Below are 25,356 nucleotides of genomic sequence, written 5' to 3'. Positions count from 1 at the left end.
CACTCAAGGACATTGAGACTTGTTCCGAAGCCACTCCTGCGTTGTCTTGGCTGTGTGTTTAGGGTCATTGTCCTGTTGGAAAGTGAACCTTCACCCCAGTCTGAGGACCTGAGCGCTCTGGAGCAGGTTTTCATCAAGGATCTCTCTGTACTTTGCTGCGTTCATCTTTCCCTCGGTCCTGACTAGTCTCTCCCAGTCCATGCCACGAAAACCATCCCCACAGCATGATGCTGCCACCACATTGCTTCACCGTAGGGATCGTGCCAGGTTTCCTTCAGACGTGACGCTTGGCATTCAGGTCAAAGAGTTCAGTCTTGGTTTCATCAGACCAGATAATCTTGTTTCTCATGGTCTGAGTGTCCTTTAGTGCCTTTTGGCAAACTCCAAGCGGGCTGTCATGTGCCTTTTACTGAGGAGTGGCTTCCGTCTGGCCACTCTACCAGAATACCTGATTGGTTGAGTACTGCAGAGATGGTTGTCCTTCTGGAAGGTTCCATCTCCACAGAGGGGCTCTGTCAGTGACCATTGGGTTCTTGGTCACCTCCCTGACCAAGGCCCTTCTACCCTGATTGCTCAATTTGGCCACACCTGAGCTCAATTTCAAGTCTCCTGTAGGTTTTTACTCCAACCCCAGTTGTGGAACCTGATTCAGCCCTGAGCTACACCTATTTAGTCAACTGACGTTTTGGAAGTGCCAGTGCAGGGTGTAGTTATTTCAACTCAGATATTGGCATGGAAGGAACATGCCAATAGGAATAGTAGAGTTAGGATTAACGGGTTCTGTCGCAACATGAGGTGAAATCTAGCCTATTTCTGAAGTCTCATGACGTTGTGTAAGAAAAAAGTATCCATAATCATTCTGGTGCTAGCTACAACTAACCTAGTCATTTCCTTTGCGATTGTAGCCTATTTTGTGAATTGTTTCTGACACAGGATAGGCCTAGATGTTTCATTTTTCTCAACAAGCTGACATGTTTCTTGTTGGCTGGATCCATTTGGTTGTATCAATCCACACCCAGTGTGTCAATAGCCCATGCTGAATTAAGTTATATGTCATGCCTGGAACCCAACTGTTATTATGAAGTATCTGTCTAGCCCAGTGGTTAGAGCGTTGGCCAATTAACCGAAAACCCCGAGCTGACAAGGTAAAAATCTGTCGTTCTGCCCCTGAACAACGCAGTTAACACACTGTTCCTAGGCCGTCATTGTAAATAAGAATTTGTTCTTAACTGACTTTGCCTAGTTATAATTATTAGCCTAAGTATTTGTGACTGACTGTAATTAGGCCTATGCTGTTCTTGGAACTAGGCTAGTAAACATATGTTAGTACTACTAGCCTGGGGCGACAGACCACGTGGTACAATAACCAGCTATCTCGCTAGAAGTGGACTATGGCTTAAAATAGTGGAGTCCAGGCTAGGTTGGTAGTACCTTTTAGTTTTGTTTGCTCTCTTTCTTCTGCACTGTTTTTTAGAGGGGAAGCCTGCACAGTAAGGTGATACTTTTGTCATTCTATTTGGCCTACTGCTTTATTGGGGGCGGGGGAGAATCGGTATGGAAAGGGGGATACCTAGTCAGTTGTACAACTGAATGCATTCAACTGAAATGTGTCTAACGCATTTAACCCAACCCCGCTGGGATTAGTTTAGGTTTTATATTTTACTGTGAATTTGAAAAGGGCTAGTTTTATTTTTTTTGCTTGGTTATAGAAAGCATCACAGTATTTTTTTAAACATGTTTTTATAAGCCTAGTAGTATTCCCGGCAGCATTATTGCTTCAAGCATCTGAGATGGAGATTATGGCATCATCAAATTCCTGTAAATTATTCATTACTAGGCCGGACCTATTTTGTGTTACTTAATTGGCCAATTATTAATTTTTTTGCATGAGAAAATTAGGCGTGTGTGCACGTGCATGTGTAGATGCGCAGGCTACGTTCCAACTTCCTGTTCCATGATGGGGAACATTCCTGGCTTTGGCAGATGTCAGTTCACACCCAGTAAGTGTTTACGACCTAGGCGTATCTACAGTAGTAGTAATGGGGTGGGGGATAGCATTAGCTAGCGATAGTCGGCTGTGCCTGTGTCAAAACTCCAGTATTCATCCTATAGCTTGTTCTCTCATCTTTTTCAATAGTGAGTCAGCATGTTTTTAGTTTCTTTTTTTTCGTGACTGATCAAAACAATGGTTCTCATGCTCTCTGAAGCAGACGTAGTGCGCAATATGTTCCCAGATAGCACACGTATGTCTGCCCAACGTAGGCACGATGTATACAGGATACATTGGGAAGATGCCAATTAGCAAACGCTGTATAAACGGCGAGACTTAGATGTATTTAGAATGCCTACATTTTACAGTTCTACATTGTTTTATACATCGACATTCTGTTCTGATGTCTCGTTGACATCTTCTCCAAACTACGTAGATAGATAGATACATACGTCGGCCAAAGGTACTCGCGTTATCTGGGTTTGGAACATGAAATCGCAATACAATCTCAGTATCAAATAAAATGCATATGATTTCCTGAGATTAGCAATGCATATGGTATCGTCACCTAAGTGTCGCGATAATGTAATAAAACAGCAGGGAGCAGGTCTCGAACCCTCGACCTTCTAGCCCGAAGTCCAGCGCGGTATCGACTGTGCCGCAAAAGCATGCTCGAGTGGCAGAGTCGATGTCCGCGCTTATAAACCCAGGCTCGTTACACTACTCCCTCCTTTCAAAGAGCGCGTCCTCGCGCTAGCTTGCGACTCAACGTCTTATAGGAACGCGCTCACTGGCCAAGCACACGCACTGTCGTGGATGCAAGGTCCGATCCAACTTCTGACACCAATGTAATGAAACAGGCAGGGAGCAGGTCTCGAACCCTCGACCTTCTAGTCCGAAGTCCAGCGCGCTATCGACTGTGCCCCAAAAGCATGCTCGAGTGGCAGAGTCGATATCCGCGGTTATAAACCCAGGGTCGTTACAATAATATCTATTGTGAGGTCCCTGTGAATTCCGTGCCTAACATATAATATGTTCAGTCCTCCACCCACCTCGCATTTGTCTCATCTAGGTGGTATGTAGACAGGGCAAGAATATCTACAAAATGACTTAATTATTCATTTTGTTGTAACTAGGCTAGGGCTGGCGATATGTCGAATTAATTTGTTTTTGCGTAATATTCCAAATGATTGTATCGCAAGAATCAAGTTGTTTTATGAGCGTTTATGTCCGCCTGTTCTCGTGTTGTTTTTGGTTCCTTCGCCCCTTCTGTGCTGTGTGCAATAACTGTAGGCTGTGAACATTTACATTCACACACACCAAGCACCGCAACCATTTCACTCATTCCTCTCTGACGAGATTTCCACTCGCTTTTTGCATCTAAGGTTTAGTCCAACGGAATCTGTCATATGGACACCGAAACACATTGAAACATTCTTTTACTGTAATACAGCAGTTAGCCTTTCTAACGATACCCGTTTTATGTATGAACTACTCAAATTGGGCGCAGAGCAGACACTACTAAAACGGAAGTATTAATGAACATTTATTCTGGAAAATGAATGCTCAGTTTGTGGCACGCGGGCATTGCGGTTCGCTAGAAGCATTTTAGCCAAAGACCGTTATACTAGCTGTCTAATCCGTTTTTATAAATGTGCAATAAGCATAAAACACAATTATATAAGGGATTGGAAACTTGTTCTCTCAAGGTAGTCCACTTGACTTCAAGATGTGAACAAAGTAGACAGGCTAGCATGCTGTTCAAACAGTTGGACAGAAGGGTGTGTTCATAACATTCCAACTGTTCTACCTTGTTGTTAGCTAGCAAATAGATCCAAGTTGGCTAGACTTTAAATATAAAGATTAGCTGGCTACTCACTAGAACGTGGGCTTGTGCTTGCGAGATTGTTTGTGACTTGTGTTAATTTTCTATAATGCCTGCTACAAGAAGTTAGTTATTATTAGTGAATGCGCGTTATGCAGGGTTCTGGTTAAATTTGTAACGAAAATGACATTTTCGTAGACATACTTGAAAGTCAGATCAGTGATTATTGCAAAAAAAACAGTTAAACTATATTGATTAAATTATTGGATCTTATGGTCGTGGAAGGCTTATATTTAGGCTAGGTATAACCCTGAATTCATTAGATTATTGCTGACTATATGAAATGCAGTGTATTTGACCTTTTTAATTGTACAACAAAGCTTATTGTGAATCACCCATAGATTGGTCCATATTGCCCAGCGCTAAGCTAGGTCTACCATCTTCAAAGGATGGCTGACCAAGTGATATCTACTACAACTATTGTGACTGCCACTCCAATGAACTGGGAAGGCAGACAAAATGACTCCAAACAAAAGAAAAACAGGTTTGACTCCATCAATGAAAAGCTTCAAGAATGTAGAAATGTTCTAGAAATGTTTTATTCTGTATAATTTTTTACATTTGGTTTGATAGTGCATCTAAGGTTAGAGTGTTGTCAAGAAACCCTTTGGTCTATAATTCACTGCTGATGTGTTGATACTGACATAATTATTGATTAGGAAGGGGGAAATGATGGTCATTGATTCCCAGACCTATGGTTGTCACTGTACCAGTATCGCAATACCACAAATCATGAGACTTGATTTTCCACGACAACAAAGAACATGACTGAACTCTATTGTCCTTTAAAAACCTGCTTTTTAAAAATATTGTGTGACGAGCCTTTAGCTTGGGTGTGACTCTGGGTGACAACAGAAAGCTGGGTTTGCAACATTAGGGGGGGGGGAAAGACTTCGCTTCATTATCAATATATGGTTATTGGCCTCATTTCTTATTAAGCAATGATTTATCTGGGTTGTTGAGATCATAGTCAGTCTGTAATATATTGGGCCCTGGCTGTAAGAGGCTTCGATGCAGGAAGCTTCAACCGTTCCCTCTCACCCAGCAGCCAATCAGGGCTATCTTGAGTCAGATGAGGGAAGGCACCTCCCCCTCCTCCCCTCTTTACTCTCTCTCGACAGGCCGCTGCTGCTTTGTCGGCTAGGAGGAAGACCAGCTAGCCTTTTGCAGTGAGCCTTTCAAATGATCCGAAGAGAAGGGAAGAGACCAAAGAAAGGAGGAGAGAAGGATAGAGAGAGGGGGAACTCTGAAAGAGAGAGGGAGAGGAGTGGATCGCGGAGCGGACTGACCATGCATTCAAGGCCTATAGGCAGAAACCCTCATGTGAGTCAAGGGGGCTTTTATCCTCATTTTTTCCTCCTCGCATGTTGCTGCTCCCCTTATCGCTCAGAGTAGGAAGCAGCCCCGGTCTTGTGACACTTCAGTGGAAACAAGAGCAGTGTGTGTCAGAGGGAGGGTGGATTCTGGCTCGAAGGCTACGTGTAGACAGGCAGACAAATTCAGATATTTTTTTCTTTTGACCAATCACATCAGCTTTTTTCACATCCAATCTTTTTCAGCGCTGATCTTTTTGGTCAAAAGACCAATTAGTGAAAAGAAGATCAGAATTGGGCTGCCTTTGTAAACGCACCCTAAGAACCAACCCAGTGCGGGGAGGAAAATGCCTGGCTATCATGTTAGCGTTTCAGTGAGACATCCGGCGTAGTCTACAGGCTGTGTGTGTGTGTCAGGGAGAGAGATGCAGAGAAGGGATGTGCTGGTTGGATGTTGTGATGAATACATTGGCTGTCTGTCTGAATGCATGGAATGCCCATTGTTTCTCTTCTTGTTGTTCAACAAACCAAAGGATGAAGATTTAATTTCATGTTGCAGTTGAATGGGATTTTTTTGTTCTTCTTGTATGGCTGTGCTCAATCTGTACTGTGGGTAGTTGGCCAGTTATTTGAAAAATGCGAAGGTTTCTCTTCTGGTTGATAGTGTAGCCTAATCATTTTTAATACTACTTATGACTTTGAGATGATGTGAATGTGACATGTTCAGTTGAGGCACCGTGTCTTTCATCACTCCACATGTCATTGAATAAAATGGGTTTGTTTCCAAGAGGACATACTACAATGTTCGGTTGTAGGCTAATACATTGATGAGGCCAACTGATGGTCATCAGAGCTTTTAACTCCTTATGTTAAGAATGTCACAACATTTGGGTCACTAGCTATATCTTTTTATGAAAGTTAGAGTGGTTCACGGGCTATACCTTGATGTCCCAGGTTTATTGGGAAAAGGTCAGCTAGGCGTCTTCAGTATTTGTAGTCGTTTGGATGCTGTGAAGGTGCCTGAATGTAGGCCCACTGTCTTGCTCTGTACTACATTCGTTTTTTTTTTTTTTTTTACTGGGTGTCAAAACTATGCTGTGGTGAGCAGCCTTGATTTAGCCTGTCCTAGATTTAAAATATAATTTTCAGCGGAGAAGTCTTTAATCTGGGTCTGGGAAACCAAACTTTAAAAAATCTCAGTTTGCGTTGAGTGACTTATTATCACCGTCAATCATCTGCTCCGAAGTTGAAGCCTCAAAGAGGATTTCTTAAGGATAATGCCTGGCACGGTCCCATTTTTAAACCACCTCCAGGAACGCCCAGGCTGAGTTACTTGTTGACGCTTCTGTCAATATTAGCCTGTAGTTAGTAGTACACCATAACTTCTACAGTTGTGTTCTTTTGGCTGCAGTTGTTTTTAGGAGTCTGTTTGCCTGGGTGTTGGTACAGCTGCATTTGTACACTGCCGCTCTGCTGCTGGTCAATTATTACTTCACAGCTTGTCTCAGTTCTATTGAAGGGGTGAAGGGATGGAATAAGAATATGTACATATAAATATATGGATGGGCATTGACCGAGCGGCATAGATAGATGGTATAAAATACAGTATGTACATATGAGATGAGTAATGCAAGATATGTAAACATTATTAAAGTGACTAGTGATCCATTTATTAAAGTGGCCAATGATTTCAAGTCTATGTAGGCAGCAGCCTCACTGTGTTAGTGATGGCTGTTTTAACAGTCTGGTGGCCTTGAGAGAGAAGCTATTTTTCAGTCTCTCGGTCCCAGCTTTGATGCACCTGTACTGACCTTGTCTCCTGGATGGTAGTGGGGTGAACAGGCAGTGGCTCGGGTGGTTGTTGTCCTTGATCTTTTTGGCCTTCCTGTGACATTGGGTGCTGTAGGTGTCCTGGAGAGCAGGTAGGTTGACCTTGGTGATGCGTTGTGCAGACCGCACCACCCTCTGGAGATCCCGGCGGTTATGGACGGTGCAGTTGCCGTACCAGGCGGTGGTACAGCCCGACAGGATGCTCTTAATTGTGCATCTGTAGAAGTTTGTGAGGGTCTTAGGGGCCAAGCCAAATGTCTTCAGCCTCCTGAGGTTGATGAGGCACTGTGGTGCCTTCTTCACCACACTGTCTGTGCGGGTGGACCATTTCAGTTTGTCTGTGATGTGTACGCCGAGGAACTTAACTTTCCACTTTCTCCACTGCTGTCCCGTCGATGTGGATAGTGGGGTGCTCCCTCTGCTGTTTCCTGAAGTCAACAATCGTTTTGTTGACGTTGATCTTATCAGGGGTTAGCCTATACTGTGTAAATATTATCCTATGATCTATCTTGACGTGGTATCAGTTCTGACTCGTTTTAAAAATTATTTTTGGTTCTGTTGAATTTGATTTTAGACTTTGGCTCGATCTTACAGCGTAGCCTAGAGTAGGCTATATCAATACTTTTCTTCATTGATATTTACACCACTGAAGTACATTCATAATATGTTCACTGCAGAAACATTCTGTAATAGTAGAAGAAAAAAATTGTCTAAGGCTGGCTTACAGAGGATGAGATGTTTAAGTACACTTTCTCAAAGCTTTACTTCTTTGTGAATATCATTTTATACTTGGTTTTGTGTCATGTGCCTTAAAATAAGTAATCAAATGAAACATATCACAACAGTTTGAGTGTAGAGTTTCAATAAACCAGTTGACCATATCTGGCTAAGCTTCCAGGTAACCAACTTAACCATTTACATCAGTGTTAACATGAGACCACAGATACAAGTAGCTTGTTAGCGGCTGGAGTGTACAGTAGGGCCTTCTCTCTCGACCTTGGGAGGAGACTCTCCTTAACTTAGACTTAATGGATTCACACACCGATTGAATTAGTTTCAGAAACCACCTGCAGGATGGCCCCATATTGTATGATGATAAAGTATTTTGTTTTTCAAAGGCCTGTCCATTTTTGAGCTTACAAACAAAACACACAGAAGCATGTTTATATACAGTGCCTTCGGAAAGTATTCAGACCCCTTGACTTTTCCCACATTTTGTTACGTTACAGCCTTATTCTAAAATTGATTAAATTGTTTGTTTTCCTCATCAATCTACACACAATAACCCTTTCCTTAGATCCTGACTAGTCTCTCAGTCCCTGCCTCTGAAAAACATCCCCACAGCATGATGCTGCCACCACCATTCTTTACTGTAGGGATGGTGCCAGGTTTCCTCCAGACGTGACGCTTGGCATTCAGGCCAAAGATTTCAATCTTGGTTTCATCAGACCATCAAACATTTTGAATGCTTAGCAGGACAGGAAAAGGGTCCAATACACGCACTTAATATAAGGAATTTGAAGTTATTTATACTTTTACTTTTGATACTGAAGTATATTTTTTAACCAAGTACTTTTAGACTTTTACTCAAGTAGAATTTTACTGGGTGACTTTTACTTGAATGATTTTCTATGAACGTATCTTTACTTTTACTCAAGCATGACAATTGGGTACTTTTTCCACCACTGGTTGATAATGACAAATCATTGTGGTCGATTTGCTATATGTCTATTGCTTTTGCAAATCCCTATGACCCCCGCCTCTCTCTAACCCTTTATTACATTCAATGGCAGCGGAGGCACTGAACTCTGACCTATTACTTTTCCGATCCCTTCACTTGTGCGCCTTCAACATCATAGCTGTGATTGGTTGTCGTAGGTAGCATCCAATGAGTGTGGAGATAATTGTCAGACTTGCCCTTCCATATCAGAACCGGTGTCTGTCCATGAGGACAAGGCTAGTATTTGTAGGTGATCAAATACTTATGTCATGCAATAAAATGCTAATTAATTACTTAAAAATCATACAATGTGATTTTCTGGAATTTTGTTTTAAATTCCGTCTCTCACAGTTGAAGTACCTATGATACAAAATTACAGACCTCTACATGCTTTGTAAGTAGGAAAACCTGCAAAATCGGCAGTGTATCAAATACTTGTTCTCCCCACTGTATATATACACTACCGTTCAAAAGTTTGGGGTCACTTAGAAATATCCTTGTTTTTGAAAGAAAAGCACATTTTTTGGTCCATTAAAATAACATCAAATTGATAAAAAAATGTGTAGACATTGTTAATGTTGTAAATTACTATTGTAGCTGGAAACTGAATCTTAAATTTTTTTTGCAAAAAATGTAAATGGAATATCTACATGGGCGTACAGAGGCCCATTATCAGCAACCATCACTCCTGTGTTCCAATTGCACGTTGTGTTAGCTAATCCAAGTTTATCATTTTAAAAGGCTAATTGATCATTAGAAAACCCTTTTATATTATGTTAGCACAGCTGAAAACTGTTGTTCTGATTTTATTTTTTTATTTTATTTTATTTATTTTTTTATCCCCTTTTCTCCCCAATTTTCGTGGTATCCAATCGCTAGTCATCACTATCTTGTCTCATCGCTACAACTCCCGTACGGGCTCGGGAGAGACGAAGGTCGAAAGCCATGCGTCCTCCGAAGCACAACCCAACCAAGCCGCACTGCTTCTTAACACAGCGCGCCTCCAACCCGGAAGCCAGCCGCACCAATGTGTCGGAGGAAACACCGTGCACCCGCCCCCCTCGGTTAGCGCGCACTGCGCCCGGCCCGCCACAGGAGTCGCTGGAGCGCGATGAGACAAGGATATCCCTACCGGCCAAACCCTCCCTAACCCGGACGACGCTAGGCCAATTGTGCGTCGCCCCACGGACCTCCCGGTCGCGGCCGGCTGCGACAGAGCCTGGGCGCGAACCCAGAGCTAGCACTGCGATGCAGTGCTCTAGACCACTGCGCCACCCGGGAGGCCCACTGTTGTTCTGATTAAAGAAGCAATAAAACCTTCTTTAGACTAGTTGAGTATCTGGAGCATCAAAATTTGTGGGTTCGATTACAGGCTCAAAATGGCCAGAAACAAAGAACTTTCTTCCGAAACTCGTCAGTCTATTCTTGTTCTGAGAAATGAAGGCTATTCCATGTGACAAATTGCCAAGAAACTGAAGATCTCGCACAACGCTGTGTACTACTCCCTTCACAGAACATGATGAGGAGCATCGGGCCACAGGCCACTCCTATAAACCTCACTGTTTTCATCACAGCTTCCTTTGACTGACATTCCAGCGTCTCAACTCTGAACACCATCTCTCTCTCTTTCTGCTCACCAGGAACTGTACTATCTGAGAATGCAGAGGACGAGAGAGAAGACTGACAAGATGGAGGAGAGCAAAGCCACGAGGAAGCTGCGGGTGTGCGTGGCGACGTGTAACCGGGCAGACTACTCCAAGCTGGCACCCATCATGTTTGGGATCAAGGCCAAGCCGGATGAGTTTGAGCTGGAGGTGGTGGTGCTGGGATCACATCTCATTGATGATTATGGGTGAGTTTGAGCTGAAGGTGGGTGTGCTGGAACTAGTTTTTCCTGATCCACTGAAATCATGACTATTTGACAATGTTTTTACAATGACGGTCATTGTTTATTTGCACTATAAGGAAGAAGTGTTAATTGAGTCATCATGTCTCAAGTTTTTTCTGATTGCTTGCCCTGACCAGGAAAAACTCCTGTCCTTAATGAGGACCACAATGGAAATAAGTCTGAATTTGTGTTTTTATCTGTGACGATATTTTGTTTATTGTTCATTTCACTTAGTTGAAGCCACCTCATGTATTTTTTATTTGTCTAATAGGATGTATTCATTCATGAATGAAATGATTGGTTTGACCACCTTGTCCTCCTTTAGCAACACGTTCCGGATGATCGAGCAGGATGACTTTGACATCGGCTCCAAGCTGCACACCATCGTGCGTGGGGAAGACGAGGCAGCCATGGTGGAGTCAGTGGGTCTGGCGCTGGTCAAGCTGCCAGATGTCCTCCACCGTCTCCGTCCCGACGTTCTGGTCGTCCACGGCGACCGCTTCGACGCCCTCGCCCTGGCAACTGCTGCCGCTCTGATGAACATTCGCATCCTGCACCTGGAGGGAGGAGAGGTGAGGGGATGGAGGAAGTGATGTCATATATCTGAAGGTTTTTTGAGGAAGTAAGGTATATCTGTGTTGGGAGCTGAATATAACTAGATTAAAATATTGGTTGCTCCCTCCACTTGTAGTTACCTGGTATTTGATATAGGATGTTTTTTAAATGTCGTTTTGTGTATTTTAGTTACTATTTACCGTGTAATTGCCATTTAACAATGTAATTACTGAGTTAATACCTGCTTATTACCATAAAAAATAACGAGGTCACCAAAAATACACAGAAGTCCTGGAAACCAAAGAAGGCAACATAACAGAGATAATGATGGTCTTGGTTCAATAAAAACGACTATTTGTTCCCTAAGAGCAATGGCAGTGCTTCAAACACTCAACGAACCGCCACAGAGACAATACAGACTTTTTATCCTGATGTCTGATCCTTCCTCTTTTCCCATTCCCAAGGTGAGCGGCACCATCGACGACTCGATCCGTCACGCCATCTCCAAGCTGGCCCACTACCACGCCTGCTGCACCCGCACCGCCGAACAGCACCTCATCGCCATGTGTGAGGACCACACTCGCATCCTGTTGGCGGGCTGCCCCTCCTACGACAAGCTGCTGGCCGCCCATCACCGCGACGACTACATGGACATCATCAGGAACTGGCTCGGTACGTATTGTAGTAACTATCCTTAACCCCTAAATCAGTGTGGTTCAAACTTTTTCAGCGGGGGAACGCAGTTCAATGCAGTATACCAGACTAATAGCCAGGTTCCAGGGCCCAGAGTTTTTCCTGGTCAGACAGGGAATTACAACCTCTGCTGTCAGTGTCATGCAACCAAACTAAGACGGCTACAGTTTCTGCACAGCACCAGCTTTGAACTCCTATTTGAATATGCAGCAGATCTCTTAGTACTGACCTTGATGGCCTAGTCGGCTACAGTTACCTGGACTGAGGACAGTGATGGCGTTTTTGTTTTAGGTTTCATGGCCTGCCTTTACATCACCAAGGTGACAAAGTCGCAGTGTCTTTGTCATATAGTTATATCTGACACTGGCTGGTATTACACCCAACATGAACCCACTATAAACAGCATGTGAAAAGTCTGTCAGCATCCCAACAACTTGTCTTCTCGAGATACAGGTAACGCACCCTAATGTGGTGTGTGAGTAGGCGGTGCCCTGGAGTGCGTACAAGCGACCTGATTGGTTGGAATGAGGGGAGGCTTCAGTAAAGGGTGATTGACAGGGCTGCAGTCCAATCAGGTTGAAAGGGCCAGCCTTTTATCACCAACTTTAAGACAGTGGTATAGTGCATAGTACCTTCAGTGTGGAAAGATGTGGGAAACGTGTTATCATAAGAATATTGTTAAATCAGTTCATAGATTTATGGGGCTTTTAGCTAGTCCCTTCAGAGCAGAAAGAACAGTGGCAGCGGTAGACTGTTGACTTCCCCCTGTTCAGAAAGTACTAGAATGCTGAGAATGTTCTAAATGTCATCCACAGGAGACAATGTGAAGGAGCACGACTACATCGTGGCCCTGCAGCACCCGGTCACCACCGACATCAAGAACTCCGTCAAGATCTACGAGCTGATGTTGGACGCCCTCATCTCCTTCAACAAGAAAACACTCGTCCTCTTCCCCAACATAGACGCAGGTCAGTGGTGGATTCTCAATTTTTCGTCGCCCTTTCCTCATTTCGCTCCTGTTTGCGCCGTCGTATTGCGCAACCCCACACGCACATCGTGGAGCTGGAGCTACAGTGTCAACCCTCCCTTGGTCAATAGTGTGAGAAGGCTGCTCTGTTGAAGGGATCTGCTTATCTAGTTCAGCTGCATGTCTTTTTTCCTTAGATCTAATACATGTTCCCGCCTCTGTAATTGGCTAGAAACAAGCATGACATGTTTTGGGTTTCATCTTAGACGCAAGTGTCTCATCTAATGCCAACATAATGTGCAGTAAATGCCTAAGGCAATTTAGTGTCTAGGGCTGAATCCTTCAGTCTGTCTCATGGTTAGGGCTAGGACTGGTTTGAAGGGCGTAGAACGTCCCCAGAAAGGATTAGAAACCAAGTGTACAGTACTTCAAATCCAACGAAACACTACGGCAAAACAAGAAATGGCTGCAGTTGATTCAGTTGAATGTCCAAGTGTAGACTGTGTAGGAGTCGGTTAAATTAGACATCCCACAGTCTTCTCCGTTCCGTCTTGTAACTCCTGGTGTCCCGTCTCCGTGACGACCCCCAACAGGAAGTAAGGAGATGGTGCGCGTGATGAGGAAGAAGGGCGTGGAGCAGCACCCTAACTTCCGGGCGGTGAAGCACGTGCCCTTCGAGCAGTTCATCCAGCTGGTGTGTCACGCTGGGGCCATGATCGGCAACAGCAGCTGTGGCGTCAGAGAGGCAGGGGCCTTCGGGACCCCCGTCATCAACCTGGGGTCCAGGCAGACTGGGAGAGAGACTGGTAGGGGGGTCTACTAATGTTCATGACCTTTTAGTCCAAAATGGCACCCTATTCCCTATATAGTGCTCAAATATGGGCCCTGGTCAAAAGTAGTGCACTAAATGGAGAAATTGTGTGCCATTTTGGAGGCAAGCGTGGCCTCCATTTGGAGCAGGCTAGGGGGCCTACTTGTGGTTACCAGTGTTACTTTTCATTGTATATTTCCTGGTATAGTTCTTCGTTGTAATTTGCCAGTACAGTATGAGTGTATGGTGATTGCTTTGTTGTCCTTCTTCAAGTCGTCCCATTATGAATGCTTATAGGATGTTGAGCTGTATTTTCTATTTCCAGGTGAAAACGTCCTCCATGTCCGAGACGCAGACACTCAGAATAAGATCTACCATGCCCTGGAGCTGCAGTTCGGGAAGAGATACCCCTGGTAAGCATCATCGCGTAACCTCTAGAAAAAGGGCTTATTACAAGTTGCAACAGGGAGACACCATCCAGCCCAGAAACAGAGAAAATGTCTAACTGACCTCTTGGAGACGGGGCCTTTCTATCCTAATCAGACAGCACCAAATGTTCTGTAAACACCAGCCCGAGAGGCTTGTAGGAAGACAAAACAAAAGGCAGTGAATTTTTCAGCTGGTACAGAATCACAGTGTTCACAGGATGTCATCAGTACAATACAACAGTGAATAATCAGCGTGTCCTCGGTCCTTGTACTTCCAGTCTGGCGTCAATCATTATCAACAGATAGGAGAATAATCCATAACATTCCGTATCAAGTCTAGTGACCATCAACCTGCACCTTGAGTGTCACAAACGGAACACTGGAAAGTGTGTGTTACAGAAACTCAGAATCACTCTGAACTGAACTTAAAGGTGAACTGCCGCTTAGAACCAACTTATTTGGTTTTAAACGGCCCATGTGGCATCGATACGAGTCAGAAACATTCATTCTAGTGTCAAAGTTGACTACAAACTGTAAATAAGATCATTTTGGTCAAAGTCCAAAACGGAGTTTGTCATGACATACTGGTGAGTTGGGGATGGATTACGATCGTGCCCAGTGCCCACTAACAGAAAAGAAAGGACAGTGCTGATTGTACTCCATCTGCTGCGCACACTCCATCCAATCATAGCAGCCAGAACATCCAGACTGAGACCGACCTGCCCATTACTCAGCACCTCAGACTTGTTTACATAAGAGAACATGTCGCCAATGTTATGCTGAAATAACCCTTGGCCCTAAACCCTTTATGGAGTGGCCACTTGCTGATGTGTTTGATAGTGTCAATCACTCGAGTCTGACACTTACTTGGCCAAAATGATCATTGAGACGATCAGAGTGCACTTGTCTCTCAACTGGAACTTGTCAGTGTTCCTAAACCCATTCGTAAGCATAGTGTCCCCCCAAAACCTGTTTTGTAACATCATTCCCTATTAAACACTGTCAGACAGATACACTGTGGTAATGATGAGGAAGTTGTAAAAAGCAAAACTGCGCCGAAGCGCACACTTTGCACCTCGCCAGTGACTTGATGAGCTGATTGTGGCCTGGCTGCTCAATGTGCCTGATGGCTACTATTTCCCAGCGTCATTGACGAACACAGAGTTGGAACTTAGCTAGCTAGCAAGTGATTTAGTGATGAAGGCCACTGATAAACAGCGTGTAGCTTGTGCTTTATTTACGATAGTTTGACAGCTTGCAGATAAGGAAGTTGTAGACATGTTACTGTTCCCAGAAATCAGTCCTGAGTGCGTAGCCACTCAACAGACTGTCTGCGGTGTACTGACTAGTTTATCATGCACATTTTGTCAACTTGAGAAATACTGCACCAAACACCTTCGCTAGATCTAGAATTGCGCGACTAAAACTTTCTCGGCAAAAACTTCTACATTTAATTACAGATGTCTTGATTACGGATTAATTCTGACCATTTTAATATTTTGAGGAAGTGGCTTTGTTGTTGCTACGGTGACTCAGGAGGGACAAGCAACCGTACCTGCCACGGTACAATTAAGCAATAAGGCCCGACGGGGTGTGGTATATGGCCAATATACCAAATATACCACAGCTGAAGGCTGTTCTCATGTTGCGTCGTGCCTGGATACAGACCTTAGCCGTAGCATATTGGCCATATTAGGTGCCTTATTGCTATTATAAACTGGTTACCAATGTAACTAGAGCATAAAAAAGTTTTTCCATACCCATGGAATATGGTCTGATATACCACGGCTGTCAGCCAATCAGCATTCGGGGCTCGAACCACCCAGTTTATAACATGCGAACATAGCACACCCCCAAGACAACTCTCATTCGGCTTCAGTCATAGCCGCTAGCAATTCTTAATGAGAAATCTTCAAAACGAGGCCAAATCAGTGCAGTCACCTTTTAAGTCATCTTAAATTTCCCCATTTCAATGAGAACTTATACCTTAAAAAAATATATATATATATATATATATTTGCGGCAGAATTGGCTCTTTTAGTGTTTCTTAAACCTTTAAACCTGACTTGGCTTGTTAAATGAAGATCTAAAATCTCCCTTCTCCTGTTTCAGCTCTAAGATATATAGGGATGGGGATATATATACAATACCATTCAAAAGTTTGAGTTCACTTAGAAATGTCTAGAAGTCCAGCATCCCGGCGTTGCCTCTTCACTGTTGACGCTGAGACTGGGGTTTTGCTGGTACTATTTAATGAAGCTGCCAGTTGAGGACTTGTGAGGCGTCTGTTTCTCAAACTAGACACTCTAATGTACTTGTCCTTTTGCTCAGTTGTGCACCAGGGCCTCCCACTCCTCTTTTTATTCTGGTTAGAATCAGTTTGCGCTGTTCAGTGAAGGGAGTAGTACACAGCATTGTGTGAGATCATCAGTTTCTTGGCAAATTCTCACATGGAATAGCCTTCTTTTCTCAGAACAATAATAGACTGACAAGTTTCAGAAGAAAGGTCTTCGTTCCTGGTCATTTTGAGCCTGTAATCGGACCCACAAATGCTGATGTTCCAGATACTCAACTAGTCTAAAGAAGGCCAGTTTTATTGCTTCTTTAATCAGAACAACAGTTTTCAGCTGTGCTTACATAATTGCAAAAGCATTTTCTAATGATCAATTAGCCTTTTAAAATGATAAACTTGGATTAGCAAACACAACGTGCCATTGGAACACAGAAGTGATGGTTGCTGATAATGGGCCTCTGTACGCCCATGTAGATATTCCATAAAAAATCGGCCGTTTCCAGTTACAATAGTAATTTACAACATTAACAATGTCTACACTGTATTTGTGATCATTTTGATATTATTTTAATGGACAAAAGATGTGCTTTTCTTTCAAAAACAAGGACATTTCTAAGTGACCCCAAACCTTTGAACGGTAGCATGTATTTATTTATAGTAACCCTCACAACTAACATTTTTCATATAGAACTGAAATCTCACTAAAATTTCCCTCTTCTTCATCCCGTGTGATTTTCCCCTCACCAGCTCGAAGATCTACGGCGACGGAAATGCGGTGCCTCGCATCATGAAGTTCCTGCAGACCATCGACCTTGATGAGCCGCTGCAGAAGACCTTCTGCTTCCCCCCCGTCAAGGAGTGGGACATCTCCCAAGACATCGACCACATCCTGGAGACTCAGAGCGCCCTGGCCGTCGACCTGGGGGGGACCAACCTCCGTGTGGCCATCGTCAGCATGAGGGTACGGTGGTAGTGGTGCGGTCGGGGGGGGGGTACACTGCATGTTAGATTTATTATTCTTATTTATCTTACCATTATTAGTCGGGATTGGTTAAAAGCATAAATCCTCTTCCTGGTCATACATCAGCAAAATAAACATACAGTACATTACACTATCCATCTATTCTCTCACTGCCGTGTGCTTCTCAGATTTCTGTCTAAACATCCATGTGGGTTCATCATCCCACTACACCCAACTAGTTCAGGTTTGTAATGGTGATTTGATAGTGTAGAATGCCCATAACCACCAAAGGTCCCTAGAAGTGTACTAAAGAAATGATCGATGGAACTAGAAAAGTTTCAGATAAAAAGATTTACCATACCAAGATGGCATGATGTACAGCGCTGAAATGATTTGCCTTTCAACACGACCAAGAATGAAGTCAATTCTGTTCTATTTTTGTAACGTTGCACTTCTCATGGAAGAAGCCCCGGGCCTGTACCATTTCTAGCCTGATCAAGCCATGAACTGTCCCTCTCCATCTTTGGAGGATGCATGCGCTCGAAGACTTGGCCTCTAGTGGTTGACCTAACCATAGCCAGGCTACTCATGATGCATTGCTTGTTTATTTTTAGCTTTTGAAGCGCTTTCAGATTGTGTGAAGCGCTATAGAAATGTAATTTGTTATTATTTGTCGTGGGCATGTGTATTGTCTAAAACGGCTTTTCGTCAGTGAGTAAGTTGGAGTTGAACACAAATGTCAACAGTGAGAAGTCATATCTTGTGGTTGGATTAGAATGTCAACAGTCAACCGATCATTCTTTAGCCTAACGGAAGTCGTCTGTCTTTAACACATTTTTTATCTTGATTAGGCTCCATTTGATTTATGATTTTACGTGAGTAACACCATGAGCATGTGCTGCTCAGCTGAAAGTGGCTGTGAGGTATAACATTATTTTTGAGACGCTGATATATTTAATGAAATCGCTGACGTCAGACAAGCACTGACTTGTCAACCAACACATTGTGTTTTCCTTTCCTTGTGTGGCCTTCCTTATCAAATAATGTACCAACTGTACTTATGGGTTGATTGTGTTGAACAAGTGGATTGATCTGCATGAAATATCTTTGTGGGCAACAATTTAAAACTTGTTGATTCTCTGTGGCTGAGTTGGTAGAGCAAGACACTTGTATGGTTGTGGGGGAGAGCTCTGCTGGGGCCACCGATAGGATGACTAACTCGCTTCGGATAAAATCGTCTCCTAAATGGCATATACTTTGTTATTTTATATATGGGCAACAATAAAATAAAATGTTATTTAAAGAACATTTTATTTGAAATATTAGTGTATTGGTCCGATTTTTTTTATATATATATATATATATATATATATTTTTTTTTAATACCTATTTTTTAATTGTAGGGTAAGATAGTGAAGAAGTACACTCAGGCGAACCCCAAAAACTACGAGACGAGGATCGAGCTGATACTGAAGATGTGTGCGGAGGCAGTCTTTGACGCTGTTCATCTCAACTGCCGGATTCTGGGAGTGGGTATGTGGCTTTCTCTCCTTCATGAAATGTCCCTTTTTATGTTTTGAATTGCACTTGAATATGGCAACCTTTTCTTATGCGAATTTGTCAAGAAGCACATAGACTATACCAAATGTTGGGCGGGGCTTGCAATTGAACCATTTCACTGTACTTGTGTCAAATAACTTCACTTTATTCAATGTTTTAAATGCGTAAACGTCACAATCTCTTGCCACAGTTTGTTGTGCTCAGCGACAATAAATACGCGTCAAAGTCTGTGTAGACCCTAGTTTTCTCACTATATAATCATTTTTTACATTTTAGTAATTTCGCAGACGATCTTATCCAGAGCGACTTAGTTAGTGCTAGGTAAGTTAGCTAGGTGAGACGACCACATATCACAGTCGTAAGTAAATTTTTCCTCAATGAAGAACTTGTTAGTAGCTACTAGGGAAAGACCCCTAGTTTGACAGGATCTGATTCGCTCTCCTCCACCCTCAGGTGTGTCGACTGGGGGCAGGGTGAACCCTCAGGAGGGTGTGATCCTCCACTCTACCAAGCTGATCCAGGAGTGGAGCTCCATTGACATCCGCACCCCCATCTCTGACGCCCTCCACCTGCCCGTCTGGGTCGACAACGACGGCAACTGTGCCGCCCTGGCAGAGAAAAAGTTTGGCCACGGCAAAGGAGTGGAGAACTTTGTCACCATCATCACTGGAACAGGTACTATTACCGTTCATTCTGCTGATTCATTTTCTGTTCATTGTGTTTCTATGAAATATGCACGACTGTCATTATAACCTTTTAACTCTAAGTTAGATTATTTGCAAAGGTTAAGAATACATTCCACACCCAGATGAGATGGATAAACAATGACTGTGTGGGTGAATCGTGTGCATAACAGACCAATCGAAACTAGGCAATCAGATGTCAGTCAGTACCTTTTTCATTTTGAGTGGATTGAAAAGGTATTGAAAACTGGATTTGTGTCCTGGAACACAGTCCTCCACGTCTACCCACTGTTGAATGAGGGATTGTCTTTGAGGCATTTGCAAACCATTTTGATTTCGTTTTTACAAAAGTGAGCGACTAAAGGGGAAAAAACTCACCGTAACCATGTTTTGACAATGCTACGGATACTATTATGATCTCTATTTAATTCACTTGAGAACTTTTCCTGAGGACAATGACATTTTTAATCTACGTGGCACGAGGCATTGGAAACGATAGCAACGATGAAAGCACATGTTTTGTATATAATCTCTTAACGCAGTGCTAATGTGTAAATCATAGGTTAATGACAGCTTAATTAAAGCTTAACGTTGCGACACCTGGTTAGTCGATCAATAGGCTATACACGCCAAAAAGCCTTTAATAGCTATTTGTCGGATAATCTATTTCACCGACGACAAAATAATTCACCCATGTCAAACGTGTTTTGTAAGTACAGTTTACAGACACACCTGCGCATAATTGTTCGGGGTTTGAAACGTTTCGACTGTCTGCAAACCGGCATGGTGACATTCTTTCCATGCCTCTGTTCTTTGATATCAGACATAACAATAGTATGATTTTCTATAGTCAAGTTCCACATTCCAAAAGCGGACATTTTTAACTAATGCATATAAAATATTATAAAAATATTGGTCCGTTTTAATTACTTACACTTAACCAGTCATATCTAGATTTGGGACAATGTGGTTTCTATCTGAACGTTCTGAGAGCGTCACTTTCTCCTCCATAGCCGTTGCTAAATGATAATTGACGCTTCTGTATTGTGCTGTTTATTTCTGCTAGTTTTCAATACCTAATGAATATGTCCAGTGAAAGCAGATATGCAATTTGTTGACACCACAACACAGTACAGACGTGGAAACGCATGTTAATCAATAGAAACGTTAGTTAAATTCCCCCTTTCTGTTTTGCTTGTTTACAGCGGGTCATTTCATATAGGGAATTGTTGGAGGCGCTCTCGTGTTACATCTCCAAAATGTAGAGAATGAAGACGCTAACATGGCAGCCGTTCTAAAACCTGACAGAACTCTCTCTCTCGTGTGTGTGTGTCTCTGGACTTAACCGTTGTGTCATTTCTGAACAGGGGTAGCGACCCAATAAGCATGGCTTCTTTCTGATTTGCACCGGATCCGTTCTAAGCAAAGTTCCGTCGCCCATAGTGACGAATGACGTTTTGATCGCTACGTTGCTCTACCGTTGTATTGCTAGCTGAAGTATCTAATTAGTAAAAGTTAAACCTACCCCCCCCCCCCCCTCGGTTGATCAAGGAACGAACATAACAATTAGCTATCATCAAGCTGGTGCACAAGATACACCACACGTTTAGTTTTTTTGTGAGTCACAACATAAGGCTTGCTTGTTCATGCCGTAGCTAATTATCAAAATGAAGTCATGCGTAGCAATCAAAACAACAGTTGTCACTATAGGGCTGACAGAACCTTGCTAACAAAGGACCCCTAATGAATAAGGTAGTCATGCTGATCGGGGAGGCACCACTAACCATTCTGTTTGATTTTGTGAACAGGCATCGGCGGGGGCATCATCCAGCACAACGAGCTGATCCACGGCAGTACGTTCTGCGCGGCCGAGCTGGGCCACATCATGGTGTCTCTGGACGGGCCGGAGTGTATGTGTGGCAGCCATGGCTGCATCGAGGCCTACGCATCAGGCATGGCCCTGCAGAAAGAAGCCAAGAGGCTCCATGACGGTTAGTTAGAACACTTCTTGATGAGCCTTTTTTGGTAATCCTTTACTTAAAACCGAAAAGCATAATGCATGGCGGTTATAATGCATTGAACCAGGCACACATTGGGTGTCCGTCTTCACCAGGGAGGGATGCAAACCTTAAAACAACACGTCTTATGAAAAAGAGATGTTGATTCGACCTCTGGCCTGTGTCTGTTTGGTTCTCCAGAGGAACTGCTGGAGGTGGAAGGGATGGTGGATCTGAAGAAGGCTGAGTCCGTCAGCGCCATCCACCTCATCAACGCAGCCCGCCTGGGCAACCGCAAGGCTGAAGCCGTTCTCAGAACAGGTGGGTCCACGCTCCTTATGTTGGTTGAACATCACCTTAAATCAGACCTACTCCTTCATAAGTTAAATGATGCGGTGCCTGTAGAAAGTCTACACCTCCCTTGGATTTCTTCACATTTTGATAATACAAAATACTCTTAAAGAAAAATTCAAACATAAAAAAAAGATGAATGTAACATAAAGCACTAATATACCTTGATTAGATAAATACTCACCCCCCTGAGTCAATAATATTAGAAACACTTTTGGTAGTGATTACAGCTGTGAGTCTTCCTGGGTAAGTCTCCATAAGAGATTTGCACCCCTGGATTGTGCAATATTTGGCCATTTTATATTTTTCAAGCTCTGCCAAGATTTTTGGGATCATTGCTAGACAGCCATTTTCAAGTCTTGCTATAGATTTTCAAACAGATTTAAGTCCATTTTAACTTGGCCACTCAGGAGCATTCACGGTTTTCTTTGTTAGCAACTCCAGTCTAGGTTATTGTCCTGCTAAAAGGTGAATTCCTCTCCCAGTGTCTGGTGTAAAGCAGACTGAATCAGGTTTTCCTCTAGAATTTTGACTGTGCTTAGCGCCATCCTGTTTCTTTTCATCCTGAAAAACTCCCCAGTCTTTGCCGATGTAAAAAAAAAAAACGATTGTATCTTTTGATGTGTCTGGGTGGTTTAATACATCATCCACAGCATAATTATTAACCTGAACATGCTTAAAAAGGATCGGACCCTTTTTTTTCTATTTTCGCCAAAGATTTGGTTATGTCATTTATCTGCCTGTAGCTCAGGATCTGAAGCTAGGATATGCATATTCTTGATACCATTTGAAAGGAAACATTGAAGTTTGTGGAGATGTGAAATGAATGTAGGAGAATATAACACATTTAGATCTGGTAAAAGATAATACAAAGAGAAAATAAAAAAAATCTTGTTACTTACAACCACATGCTAATCAGCATTAGCCTACATTAGCTCAACCGTCCCGCAGGGGGCACCGATATTCAATGTCTGATTTGTTAGTTATCCATTACCAATCACTGCCCTTTATGAGGCTTTCGAAAAGCTCCCTGGTCTCTGTAGTTAAATCTATGCTTGAAATTCAATACTTGACTGAGGGAACTTAGATGTTGTATGTATGGGGGTAGTCATCCAGAAATCATGTCAAGCTCTATTATTTCACACAGTCCATATAATACATTTTTCTTGTGAAATAATTTAGGCTTGCCTAAACAAAGGGCATGAAAACTTATGCAATGACTCTTTTACTTATTGAATTAATTTGTAAAAATATGTATTTTCTTACAGTATTTTCTTTTCACTTCGACATTATGGAGTATTTTGTGTAGATCAATGACCAAAAATTACAAAGTGGGATTGAAATAGATTGAATTGTAATGCAACAAAATGTGAAAGTTCAAAGCACTGTACATTTATTTTCCCTCAATGACTGACCTGGTTAAATACGTTTGATAAACCACTTTCCTCCCACCATTTTCATTTACTAGCTGAATTATGATGCATGACAACAAGATATCAAATGTGACATTGACATCCATAGTCCAGACCCAGTTTGAATCAGTGCATCTGTATGAAACCCACCCTGTATTTTATAGCTAACCACTCTCCTCTCCCCCGTTTCCTCCTCATTCAGCCGGCATGGCCCTCGGAGTGGGCATCGTCAACATCCTCCACATGGTCAACCCCTCTCTGGTCATCCTGTCGGGAGTGCTGGCCGCCCACTACCAGGCACCTGTCCAGCAGGTCATAGGTCAGAGAGCCCTCACCTCCGCCCAGCGCATCCAGGTCCTGACATCCGACCTCGAAGAGCCCGCCCTACTGGGGGCCGCTAGCATGGTGCTGGACTACACAACCAGGCGCATCTGTTAAGAACGTTACGGTAATGGACGACACAACCAGGCGCATCTATTAAGAACATTACAGTAATGGACTACACAACAGGCGCATCTATTAAGAACATTGGTCAGTTAACAAGCTCTAGTTTATTTAAGTGGTCCCCAAAGGAGGGCCATATCTTGCAATTCCCTGGTGTAGAAAGATTTGCTATTAGCAAATAGAAATGGCTAAGATAGAAGGTAGGATCGACAGATAGATCTGCTCAATAGGACCTACATCTATGCTACTGTCCCAGATGGGACAATCTGACATGCTCTTCTAGCTATCGACGACTCCTATTGGATGAACCGCTGGCGGTCATTTATTTCAGTTAGACGATGACAAGTTGGGTATTTTCCAAAGGTGTCGTCAGTGATAGTCTAATTTTCAATGTCAACATAATACAATTTCTACAGGGGATACAGTACTTAAATGGTAGTACTATAAACAACAGTGCTGAAATAGTAGTGTGTGTGTGTGTGGATAAAATATATAACGGCCTATACAGTAATAGGTTGGGTGTGTCCAGACAAAAGATGTGACCAAATTTGTATTAATTTATGCTTGTACTACATGGCCATATTTTGACCCTCATAATTCCATGTTTTTGTTACTTCTTAATTCTAAACGTACAATATGTTATTCTTGAAACCACGCTATGAAAGCAGCATGTTGCTATGACATATTAACTGTACGTATTTGTCATACCGAGCTGTAAGCACTTTGCGCCACTTTATCTTATTTTGTCTCCATTTTGGAATCAGCAAACGTTACAGCTGGTTTGGAAAACCAAATGCTCCCAGGAGATGTTTTACGTTCCGCCATGTTAAATGTTTCATTTCAACCAATCAAATTATTCATTACCATTCAATCATTTAAGTTGAGCATATGGAACTGGAACCAGTTCTGCAACCAGGTGACTTACCCAAGGACCACTCTCTTCTAGGACCACAGTTACGACCTACCCTCAAATGTAATGCCTATGCTATGTATGTCATAGTTGTCTTGACTGTGTGCTGCCAAATCACGTCTATTCATTATCATTCTTTTTTTGTTTTATGCGCACTTCTTTTGCCTTGATTGTCATATTTGAAGAGATTACTGTGTACAAATCAGTCATGTGATTATCCCGTTTGTGTATTTCTGTTTTTGATTATGTCATGGATACTGAAGCTTTTTAATTTTACTTCACTTGGGTACTTTGTGACCTCTATCAATGCAATGGGTATTTTACACATTAAAAACACACAACAAAATGTCCGTTTCAGATGGATGGATGGATGGATGAATATGATTCATTAGATGCTATTCATGGTTTTTAGGTGTGGCTGAACAAGGCTACATCGTAAACGCACCACAGGGCTTGGTGGAGTGCCAGTCTGTGCTATCGTAGGATTTAACTTTAATGTCCCTGAGTGAAAATTGGCTTAAATCCAGTACGGCTGTATACAAGTAAACACTGAATATTAAATATTTTAACATAATACAACACACTTTCCCATGTCATACACACCTTGTCACTCATTGTCAACACAATAAGTGACGTTGACATGATGGTACATCATGTATAATATC

General features: G+C 42.7%; 1 protein-coding gene across 6 annotated transcripts in view; it reads left to right on the top strand.

Moving 5' to 3' along the window:
* LOC139566712 (bifunctional UDP-N-acetylglucosamine 2-epimerase/N-acetylmannosamine kinase-like) overlaps nucleotides 1–25,037 on the top strand; it is a 49,694-nt gene extending 24,657 nt beyond the window's left edge. For 3 of the 6 annotated variants that reach the window (XM_071387969.1, XM_071387971.1, XM_071387970.1), the window contains exons 2-13: nucleotides 10,379–10,590; nucleotides 10,952–11,198; nucleotides 11,646–11,853; nucleotides 12,690–12,842; nucleotides 13,435–13,647; nucleotides 13,978–14,065; nucleotides 17,121–17,334; nucleotides 18,738–18,867; nucleotides 19,348–19,569; nucleotides 21,386–21,568; nucleotides 21,776–21,895; nucleotides 23,540–25,037. In XM_071387969.1, coding sequence (XP_071244070.1) covers nucleotides 10,379–10,590; nucleotides 10,952–11,198; nucleotides 11,646–11,853; nucleotides 12,690–12,842; nucleotides 13,435–13,647; nucleotides 13,978–14,065; nucleotides 17,121–17,334; nucleotides 18,738–18,867; nucleotides 19,348–19,569; nucleotides 21,386–21,568; nucleotides 21,776–21,895; nucleotides 23,540–23,775 — 2,226 coding nt within the window. In that variant the 3' untranslated portion in view covers nucleotides 23,776–25,037. Of the gene's footprint in view, nucleotides 1–1,891; nucleotides 2,001–4,216; nucleotides 4,360–4,996; nucleotides 5,199–10,378; nucleotides 10,591–10,951; nucleotides 11,199–11,645; nucleotides 11,854–12,689; nucleotides 12,843–13,434; nucleotides 13,648–13,977; nucleotides 14,066–17,120; nucleotides 17,335–18,737; nucleotides 18,868–19,347; nucleotides 19,570–21,385; nucleotides 21,569–21,775; nucleotides 21,896–23,539 lie in introns of those variants that run through there. The other 3 variants (XM_071387967.1, XM_071387968.1, XM_071387972.1) reach the window with 3 other exon arrangements.
* Nucleotides 25,038–25,356: the final 319 nt, after the last annotated feature.

Source organism: Salvelinus alpinus, chromosome 39 (genome assembly GCF_045679555.1).
Source record: "Salvelinus alpinus chromosome 39, SLU_Salpinus.1, whole genome shotgun sequence".
NCBI classification, from domain to species: Eukaryota; Metazoa; Chordata; class Actinopteri; order Salmoniformes; family Salmonidae; genus Salvelinus; species Salvelinus alpinus.
The sequence above is the reverse complement of the archived record's forward strand: the minus strand, read 5'-3'. Positions and strand labels throughout refer to the sequence as shown.